Genomic DNA, 11,308 nt, shown 5'->3' on the forward strand with positions numbered 1-11,308 from the left:
GCTCAGTGATCATCTCAAATAGCCTGCTCCTTTTAATTCTTGAGTTTGTATGAATTATACAGCCTGGGTATTCTGGTATATAGTTTTTTCTTTGTTTCACCATTGGAAGCTAATCTGCTAAGTGAAATTGATATCCAGTTATTGCATGTTTTAGCAGTTTTCAAAGACTATTAATCTACTCCAATAAGATGACATTGATTAGACTGAAGTATAAAAACTACCACGCACTAGTGCCGCTGACCAATCTCTCATGGCGTTGCACCCCTATGGTGATTTCCAAGAACAGTGAAGTTATCAACCTCTTACCCCTCCAAACCTGCCATGCCCAACCCTTCAGCTCATGTTCCTCCAAAAAAGTTTCTTAACTAATAAAACACACACACACACACACACACACACACACACACACACACACACACACACAGTAATGGTTTCTATCTTGGAAAGTTCTTCTTTTTAGTTGTATCGTTGTAGGAGGCTGATGAGGGTTCTAAGCACTTCAGTAAGAAGGGAAAAATTTTTAAGAGCCAATATCTTTGGTTTAAATCTTGTTTGAGTTGTATTAGCAATGATCATTTTTAAAAATTTACATAGGGCTACCAAATATTAAGCAGTTTAACCAAACAAGCTTGTATCATAGAGAGTACAATCGATGCAATCTATTAATTTTCTAATGATACACTGGGTAAACTAAGCTAAAGTTCAGTATCCATCTCCCTTTGACTACCTATCTCTAAAATTTTAATGATCCAACCAGATCCAGAAAAAGAATTGCAATCACTTATCTTAGATGTTTGCTGATCCTTTTATTTCTTAATCTCTCATTTAATACATATCCAGCTGTGTTTCTAAATAGTTATTTTTCTTCCAAGTTTTGTTCCTTTCCATCATGCTTTTTAAATGACCACTCTTTGCACTTTAGTCAGGCTAGTGAGTGTAGATATCATCGTTTAGATGTCTTTTAACCTAGGATTGATACAGACCACTTTGTAGCTGTATGGGAGAATAACAAAGTCAATTTTACTATGTTGTTTACGGAGATATACCAACTCTGCACCAACCAAGGATTGAACTCGATATCTTCAGATAAAACTGAATGTTTTGCAGTTTAATAGATATAAAATAATCTTGAAGTTGTTTTTGCAGCTTTATGCTTTGACTGACAGAATCTAGCTGTCTACAAATGTATTTTTTTTTAATTTAAATGCAGGTATGGTCGCAATACCCTTATTCAATTTGAAGATTTTGGGAATCAAAATGCCTTCAGATTTTTGAGGAAATACCAAAATAAATATTGTACGTTTAATGATGATATTCAAGGTAAGTTCGAGCACGATCCTGACAACTGCAAACTGTTTTTTAATCTTAAAATAGCTAAACTCTCAAACTTCAATGTGTACATAACTGATGAACCATAAACCTACACAAGTGACAAACACGAGATAATGACGTACAGAGGAACCTCAATTATCCAAGCAAGATCCCGATAATTTGTTCAACTGTTATTCAGCATTCAATTATCTGAGCAAAATACTCCCTGTCCATTAATCAAAGTTCTTCTGTAAATGTAAAATGCTGATGAGAAATGTTATATAGAATGTATAGATTACAGGTTTTGGGGTCAGTGTTGGTACAATAAAATGTTAAAATGATGGTACCAAATAATTGAGAATTGAAGGAAAATATTTTGACTAGCATCCCAATGAACTAGTTTTACCCAAGGTATGTTAACATCCCTTGTAGTTGGAAGTATCCTTAACCTTACAGTCTAAGGTTGAATGGTCAGGTTATTTGATAGGGACAGTGATTTTTGTTGGGGACAGTGGCATTCAAAACAAGAGACTAGAGAATAATTCAACAGATTGATAGCTGTAAAAGTATCATGGCGAAGGGCAAGAGCCAAAGATTGTGTACTTGAAAGTATAGATATAATTGACTTGGGAGAGGCTTCCAATAGTAAATGCACAAAGAAGTGGAATTGGAAGAGAACTATAGGTTGCAAGTGGGGAGTGACGACCTAGTGGGAGTCACTGGACTTGTAATCCAGAAACATATTTAATGTTATGTGAAATAGAGTTTGAATCACATGACAGCAGATGGTGAAATTTGAATTCAATAAAAATGATTGTCAATTGTCACAAAAAACCTATCTGGCTCACTAATCTCCTTTTTCAGGAAGGAAAACGGGGGGGCCTAAAAGTGATTCCAGACCCGCAACAATGCGGCTGATTCTCACAGCCTTCTGAAATGGCCTAGTGAGCCTTGCAGTTGTGTTGACTGCTAAAAATGAATGAAACCAGACAGACTACCTGGCATCATCCTCGCCACCAGAAACAACTGCCAAGTCAGCCTGTACAGTTGTTGTCCTAACATCTGGGTGTTAGCACCCAATTTGGCAGAGCTGTCTCTCAGACTAGTCGAGCAGCAGCCCGACAGTCATAATCTCAGAATTCTACCTTACACACAATGTTGCACACAACATCACTGTTCCACTGGGAGGACAAGCACAGTAAAGGTGGTAGCACAGAGGAAGCTGCCCCCTATGTCCTCAACATTGATTCTGGACCTGTGAAAGTCACATGACATCAAACTGAAGAGCTGAGTGTTGTCAGCAGACTTATTGAAATTGACACTGTTTTAGGATAGTGTCTTGGAGTTCAGAAGATTGAAACACAAAATTCTGAAGCATATTGATAAGGTAGATGTGCAAAGGGTGTTTTCTGAGTTTAGATCAGTGTGATGCTGGAAAAGCACAGCAGGTCAGGCAGCATCTGAGGAGTAGGAAAATCTATGTTTTGGGCAAAAGCCTTTCATCAGGAATAGAGCAGCAGAGCAACTCTGGTTTCCAGCACCTGCAGTCCTCACTTTTTCCTAAAGGGTGTTTCCTGTTATTGGATAATCTCGAACTGCTATCACTTTAAAAATCAGTAGTCACTCATTTATAAGAGACTCTGCAAAATATTTTGATGGTCATGAGTCTTTGGAACTCTCTCCATTCACCAATGTTTCAGGCAGAAATCTTCAATGTATTTAAGGCAAAGGTAAATTCTTGTCAAGCAAAGGGTTGAAAGGTCATCAGGTTGTTAAGATCAGTGATTCTGATGGCACTGACTTTGACAGTTGAGCAGTAGTTTGGAGATTCTTGGTTTAGCATTCAGCTGATAAGAGTTTGTTCATATTCTTTCAACAGTTGGCCAGATTGATTCCTTGTTTTCAGTAATCAGAGGAAAACTTTATTCTTTTTTGTCTAAGCACACAGTGATGTATAGTGGAAGCTCTGAGCTGTGACGCTTCATACTGAGTGGAACTGAACCACAAGCTAGTACACTAACGTGACAACAATGTAGCACCCTAGCACACAAGCCAGGTGATTTTTCTTTTTGTTTTTAACCCTGTTTTGTCTTTCTGGAAACAAAACATATCCTCAGCCCAGAATGGCTTTTCAACTCCCATTACGCACAACCTTTAATAAAATCCACAAGAGATCACAGTTCTGTTCTTTCAGTCAAATCTGTACACTTGAACTGCCACTGTCTGAAGTTCCCTTGTTACTTTATGGGTAAGTCTGATTGATTTGATTCCCCTCAAAACATTGTGTAATCCACATAGGAATTTGAGAGAAACACTGAACATACATACAAAAATTTGAAATAGCTGGAAAAAGTCAGCATGCATGGAGAGAAATTGGTGTTAATGTTTCAGGTCCAGTGACCCTTCAGAATGGATCCTGAATTTACATTCTTGGCCATCTATTGAATCCTTTTTTTTTTTAGGTGAAAGATACAAACGTACTTAAATGTTTAATATATCCATATATAATTCATGGTAATGATTAGTTTTCATAACAATCGAATGTTGCAACGAACTAAGGTATCATATGTACCTTTTGGAGAAGCCATTTTGGTAATATGTTAGGCTTGAAACATTTTTTGGAAGAATTCCAAAATTGAAGTCCAAGAAGGATGAACACCACTTTGGGGAAATAACGCAGAGATACATGTGCAGATACTAGAGTCAGTGGATAAAGATTGGAGCTAGAAAAAGCACAGCAGGTCAAGCAGCATCAGAGAAGGGACGTTTCAGGTTGGAACTTCCTGATGAAACACTAATTCCCCTTCTCCTCTGATGCGATGCTGCTTGACCAGCTGTGCTTTCTCCAGCTCCACTCTTTATCCAAAATGGCAACATATGCAACTTTGGAGAGGGAATGAAGGTTATAGATCATTGAAATGCAGAATCCCTACAGTGTGGAAAGAAGTCATTTGGCTCATCGAATCTGCACTGACCCTCTGAAGATCAACCCACAGCCCCACCCCCTGCCCGATCCCTTTAACCCTGCATTTACCATGGCAAACCCACCTTGCCTGCATATTTCTAGACACTAGTAGGCAATTTAGCATGGCCAAACTACTTATTCTGCACATCTTTAGACTGAAGCACTCTGCTTGAACCCTCATAGACATGGAGAAATTGTGTGGGGTTTGCAGCACCCAAAGCACTGGAATGGAAGCCAGGTGCTGGCGCTGTGAAGCTGTTTTGGTAACCATCGTGCCACCATTTTCATGGATGGGAATGGGTGAGAAATGTAGTTTTAGGGAAGAAACGTAATGTCAGGTCTTCAGCTGATCTCCCAAGGGGAGGCGGAGGGTGGGGGTAGTGGTGTGGGTGGTAGTGGAGACAGAGAGGCCAGATGGTTAACAGTAAAGAAGGAGGTCTTTGGTAACTAGGTGTGAAAAATAGATTGGTTAGATCAGTAGAGTCCAACAACACTGAGACAGGCCCTTTGGCCCAAACTGGTCACTGCCGTCCAAAATGTCCACCAATTCTAACACCATTTCCCTGCACTTGGGCTATATGCTTCTAAGCCATTCCTATTTGTCCAAGTGCCTTTTAAATGTTGCTAATATACCTGCTTCAACAGCTTCTACCAGCAGCACCTTCCATATATGTACCACCCTCTGTGTTTTTTAAAAAAAAAATTGCCCCTCAGGTTCCCTTTTATTCTTTCCCCTCTAACCTTAAACCAATGCCCTCTAGTCCACAATTCCCAACCCTGGGAAAAAGACTGAGTGCATTCACTTTATCTATGCCTGTCCTGACCTTATACACTTCTATAAGGTCCCCCCTCAGTCTCATTTGTTCTAAACAAAAAGGTCCTAGTTTGTCCAACCCCTCCCTATAACTCAGACCATTGTGTCCAGGCAACATCCTTATAGATTTATTCTCCACTCGCTCCAGTTTAACATCCTTCCTATAACAAGGTGGACCAAAACTGAACACAATACTCCAAGTATGGCACCACCAATGTCCTTACAACCTCAACATAACTTCCCATTTCAATACTCAGTGCCCTGACTGAAGTCCAGTGTGTCAAAAGCCTCCTTCACTGCCCTGACTACCTGTGTTTCCACTTTGAGAGAACTGTGCACCTGGACTCCAAGGTCCCGCTGTACCAGCCACGCTCCTTAAGGCCCTACCATTCACCATGAAACTCCTATTTTGATTTGACTTTCCAAAATGCAAGACCTCACACTGATCTATATTAAACTCCATTTGCCATCGCTGAAGACGGCCAGACAGGTTAATAATGTGTTTAAGACGGAATATGCAACAATTGCCTTTATCAACGAGGTTATCAGTCATGGTGAAGATTTACAGGAGTAGGACGGTCATGTTGGAGCTGCGCAAAACTATGTTTAAGCCATAGCTGGAGAACTCTGTGCACTATTGATCACGACACAATATGAAAGATGAGATTGCACTGGAGAGGGTGCAGAGGAGATTTTACCATGATGTCTAGGTGGATCTTTTTTGAGATGGAGAGAGGCTGGGTAAACTTGCGTTGTTTCATTAGAGCAGAGAAGAGTAAGGGGACATCTAATTGAAGTATATCAGATTGAGGGGCATGGATAGAAGGAGTAGTTCCCCTGAGTTGGGACAGTAGTGAGTGGACGTTATTTTAAGGTGAAGAGCAGTTGGTTTAGAGAGGGTTTGAGGTTAAACCCTTTTTCACCCAGAGGGTGGTGGGAATCTGGAATGGACTGCTTGGGAGGATAGTGGTGGCAGGAAATCTTGCCACCTTTTAAAATGTGGATGAGAATTTGAAATGTCATAACATTCAAGACTATTGGGTTAGTGTAGCCAGGTCAGCACAAATTCAATAAATATTCTGATAAATTAAGGAATTTCTGGATGGAAAGGCAGACTAGTAATGATGATCCCTAGTACGGAGGGATTGCCTTACGAGCAATGGCTGAACACGTTGAGATTGTGTTGATTGGAGTTTAGAAGAATGAAAAGTGATCTCATTGAAATATAGAGGATTCTTAAGGAACTTGGCAGGATAAATGCTGAGAGAATAGTACCAGAGGGCATAGTCTTTGAATAAAGAGGTGCTAATTTAAGACTGAGATGCGAAAGAAGAAGCTGAGAGTCTTTGGAACTTCTTGCCACAGAGAGCTGTGAGGGCAGAATCCTTCTGTATGATTAAGGCTGAGTAGATTCTTCATCATTTGTCGAATCAAAGGTTTTGGGAAAGGGCAGGTAAGCAGCTGTGAGGAATGCTGGATCAGCCATGATCTTGCTGAATGTCAGGCCAGACTTTGGGGCCAAACGGCTAACTCCTTTTATATCTTATGGTCCTGTAAAGGTTATTTTGAAGGCAGAGTCTAAGGTTATAGAAATTATTTAATTGTGAAGAATGTTGGAACATTAAACAATAAAGTAATATCACAGATGTGATCTTTCCTGATCCCACTGTGGCCAATATGAATTTATTAATGTTTCAAGCTAGACCCTTTGCATCAGATCTTTCTGATAATTTATTTCCTGCTCCTTGGATCAGCAATGCCATTGGACCCTGATTTGGTTATGGCTTCATTACTGAGTTTAGCCAGCCATTCACCCATTCATCCGCAAGCTGAAAAGCTGTTTTGATATCAAAAAGCATCAGTAAACATATTAGAATATGACCGCTAGTACAGCAAAAAGCAGATATGGATTTGCTGATATCATTCACGAATGTGTCTGAGGTTTCCTGCCCAACTGAGTCCTTTGGGATCCTCTATCGTTGGCAGAAGGCAAGAGGGTAGATTTTTGATATGAACAAGATACGGAAAGAGGGTGCAATGTTGGGAAGATTTGGGCCATAAAATCTAAATTCTGTATCATTTTATTTGCAATCACACCTATTTAAACAAAATAAATCTATAATTGATTTTTAATTTAAAGTAACCAGTAGATCCAGTGTTCTTTGAAGCTGATTTTAAACTTGTCTTGCTTTGCTTTATGTAGTCAATGTTTGCCACCTAGTGTTGCTTTTGTAATACACAGGCACAGCAGCAGTAGCACTGGCAGGACTGTTGTCAGCCCAGAGAGTGATTAACAGACCACTTGGGGATCACAAGTTTTTGTTCCTAGGAGCTGGGGAGGTGAGTTTATTTCTTTCCCTTTAACACTGCTTTCAAAAGTGAAGACAATGCAACAAGTTATGTAGGTGAGTGCCCTTGAGGTAACTGAGAGTGAAACAGAATGTCAACTTACCCGTTAGCTGACATCCTTCATCAGTGAAGGATGAGGACACACAGCAAATAAATCTATTTCTGATAGGTTATCTTCATATGGCAGACCTTTTCTGACAACTGAAGGTAAATCCTCGAGAGACAGGCTTTGCCATAAGTGCCACATTTGAAGTTGTCATTATGGGTTGCTATGCTGTTTTCACGAGTTACCTTGGTGATGCATGCTAGGGTGCAAGATGTGTAGTAAAGTAGGAGCATTATTATTTTAACATTAAGGTCTTGTGGTCATTAGATTCAGGAAAGGAGAATCTTTTTAAACTCGCTTTTCAGAGCCTACAGTGAACAGCTGACTTTTTTTCTTAATTCGAAATTCTAAATTCAGAAGTTAAAGACTATACAAGTGGAATAACACTTGTTTCGGCAATGCAATTTGGCTATAACGTCGCTGAAGAATTAGAGAACAGTATTTTCTCGAACGCTTACATCTATTCACAATTCCAGCGTCTGTTAGCGTGCTTTGATCTGTGCATGCATCAATATCCATGCTGTTCTGCGCATGTGTTGATGTCAGAGGTACTGTACAGAGAGCAGCTTTCTTGCAATTTTTAATGTAACATGTTAAATTTATTTTTGTTTTGTTAATAATTATAATTTATACCTTAATTCAGGCTGTGCTATATTTTGTGTTAGACTTCATTTTTGACCAATCGTGAGTATTTGTTTTTTTTTTGTTGGTCTGCCCCTAAACCCATTTTTCCCTTAGGCCCTATTATTTATATTAAGCGAGGTTTCCCTGGAACTTATACACTTAATGGTAAGGTCCTAGGGAGTATTGCCTAACAAAGAGATCTTGGAGTGCAGGTTCATAGCTCCTTGAAAATGGAGTCGCAGGTAGATAGGATAGTGAAGAAGGCGTTTGGTATGCTTTCTTTTATTGGTCAGAATATTGAGTACAGGAGTTGGGAGGTCATGTTGCGGGTCTTTTTCCTGGGTTGGGGGAGTCAGAACTAGAGGGCATAGGTATAGGGTGAGAGGGGAAAGATATAAAAGAGATCTAAGGGGCAACTTTTTCACGCAGAGGGTGGTACGTGTATGGAGTGAGCTATCAGAGGAAGTGGTGGAGGCTGGTACATTTGCAACATTTAAGAGGTACTTGGATGGGTATATGAATAGGAAGGGTTTGGAGGGATATGGGCCGGGTGCTAGCAGGTGGGACTAGATTGGGTTGGGATATCTTTTGGGCATGGATGGGTTGGACCGAAGGGTCTGTTTCCATGCTGTGATCTCTATGACTCTATAGCATTATAGGTGAATTACCTGTATGTGTCTTAGAGGGTTTTTTACATTGCCAATTCTGAATGGGTTTTTTTAAAGCGTTTTTGATTTGGGAAGTCCTATGTGTGGTCAGCTCTGGAGAAGAATTTTTTTCAAGGAATTTATTGAAGAGTCTTTTTTTTATATTCAGTTAATCAGCTGAAAGGTTGACTTTATTTAAGTTTTCTGTTTTGATATATTTTTAATTTCTTCCATTTTAACATTACCTCCAGAAAATAATGGAAGAGTTTATTTCATATATAAAGTGTTATTGTTAGTTCCTTTTTAGGTTTAATGTTATTAGGGACATATTATGAAGTACAGAATGAGACAGCTAGTAGACTTAGAAAAGTTATTGCACAGCAGGATCAATCAAATAGATAGGTAACTGTTGGGAAGGGTGAGAAGGTAGTTCAAAAGTCTCAGATGACTATTTCTGTAACATAGATATCAGTTTTTGGAACTGTTGAAAGGGATAGTCTCTCTGAGGAAAATCAAAGAGGCAGTCAGTTATTGGACACTTGCAATGATTCTGATGTTAGGCAGCATTTGGCAAGATTTAATAGAATTATTGTTATAGTGGACTGTCCTGTAAGGGGCATTGCCAGGAGGCAGTGAGCATAGATTTAAGATGGTGAAAGTGAGTACTGCAGATGCTGGAGATTAGAGTCAAGTGTGCAGTACTGGAAAAGCGCAGCAGGTCAGGCAGCATCAGATGAGCAGGAAAATCAGTGTTTCCAGCAAAAGCCTGTCATCAGGAATGTAGAATCCAGATGGTTTGTTGCTTTCCTGTTATTCAGATTAAGGATGTCTTTAAATGTTTCAAGCATATTGTGAGATTGAGAAGCTCGAAATTATTGTACACATTGGTAAGAATGACATTTTCAGGGAAAAGATTAAAACAGTACAGGGGGAATCTAAGAGGTTAGGTAGAAGATTTTTTAAAAAAAAACCTTAAAAGTAGTAATTTCTGGTTTACTCCCAGAAACTCAAACGAGGGAAGGAACAAAAGGTTAGCGGAAATAAATCAATGGCTGAAGAGCTGGGGTATTGTTCAGGGATTGAGGTTTTTGGATAATTGGAATGTCTTTTGGGATAGAAAAGACCTATTCAAAAAGGATGGGCCTAACCTGAACTGGAAAGGGACCAATATCTTAACAGGAAGGTTTGCTCATTCCAACAAGGGAGACTTTGTTCTGATAGAGAGGGGGAGTGGAGGAATTCTAAGTAGCGCTGCACTGTAAATAGAAGAATTGATGGGGAAGGTTCTGAATGTGAGGAGAGCAAGTTCATTAGAAAAGAAAGACGAGAGAAGTCAAGAGTATGTAGTAACTCCAAAGAACGAAGTTGCATTTATTTCAATGCAAGACTAAGGCTGATGAACTCCAGGCATGTTTAAGAGAATGGGATTGGGACATCATGACTATTACAGAATCTTGGCTGAGAGATGGACGAGACTGGCAGTTTAATGTTCTGGATTTTAGATGCTATTGGAAGGATAGAAAAGGAGGCAAGAAAAGAGAGGGGGATTTTTAATTAAGGAATACATTACTGCTGTAACTAGGAAAGATATTTCTGAAAAAAATAGTCTGTGAAAAGGAGTAGAAATTACAAATAAGAAAGGAAAAATCACTTCGATAGGGCCCCCAATAGTAAGAAGGAAATCTCAGATCTATGTGAATATAAAGTGGGGGATTTAAATTTTCCAAACATTGGGGCTACAATAGTGTTATAGTTTAGATGGTGAAGAATTTGTCAAGTGTACAAGGAAATTTTATTTATCAACAGCAGTGGAGGGATACAGGATAGCCAGAAGGGACCTGAAGAAAGGGATTAGGAGAGCTAAGAGAGGGCATGAAAAATCGTTGGCGGATAGGATCCAGGATAACCCCAAGGCATTTTATGCGTATGTGAGAAACCTGAGAATGACGAGAACGAGGGTAGGTCCGATCAAGGACAGTAGTGGGAGACTGTGTATTGAGTCGGAAGAGATAGGAGAGGTCTTGAACAAGTACTTCTCTTCAGTATTTACGAACGAGAGGGACCGTATTGTAGAAGAGGAGAGTGTGAAATGGACTGGTAAGCTAGAAGAGATACCTGTTAGGAAGGAAGATGTGTTGGACATTTTGAACAACTTGAGGATAGACAAGTCCCCCGGGCCTGACGGGATATATCCTAGGATTATGTGGGAAGAAAGAGAGGAAATTGCAGTACCGTTGGCAATGATCTTCTCGTCTTCACTGGCAACGGGGGTGGTACCAGGGGACTGGAGAGTAGCGAATGTTGTGCCCCTGTTCAAAAAAGGGAATAGGGATAACCCCAGGAATTACAGGCCTGTTAGTCTTACTTCTGTGGTAGGCAAAGTAATGGAAAGGGTACTGAGGGATAGGATTTATGAGTATCTGGAAAGACACTGCTTGATTAGGAACAGCCAGCACGGATTTGTGAAGGGTAGCTCTTGCCTTACAAGTCTT

General features: G+C 39.8%; 1 protein-coding gene across 2 annotated transcripts in view; it reads left to right on the top strand.

Annotated features, from left to right (window-relative positions):
- The window catches only part of me2 (malic enzyme 2, NAD(+)-dependent, mitochondrial), a 104,134-nt gene that overhangs the window by 43,253 nt on the left and 49,573 nt on the right, over positions 1–11,308 (top strand). For both annotated transcript variants that reach the window (XM_043720243.1, XM_043720331.1), the window contains exons 8-9: positions 1,211–1,320; positions 7,333–7,430. In XM_043720243.1, coding sequence (XP_043576178.1) covers positions 1,211–1,320; positions 7,333–7,430 — 208 coding nt within the window. The remainder of the gene's footprint in view (positions 1–1,210; positions 1,321–7,332; positions 7,431–11,308) is intronic.

Source organism: Chiloscyllium plagiosum, chromosome 1, assembly GCF_004010195.1.
Source record: "Chiloscyllium plagiosum isolate BGI_BamShark_2017 chromosome 1, ASM401019v2, whole genome shotgun sequence".
Lineage (NCBI taxonomy): Eukaryota > Metazoa > Chordata > Chondrichthyes > Orectolobiformes > Hemiscylliidae > Chiloscyllium > Chiloscyllium plagiosum.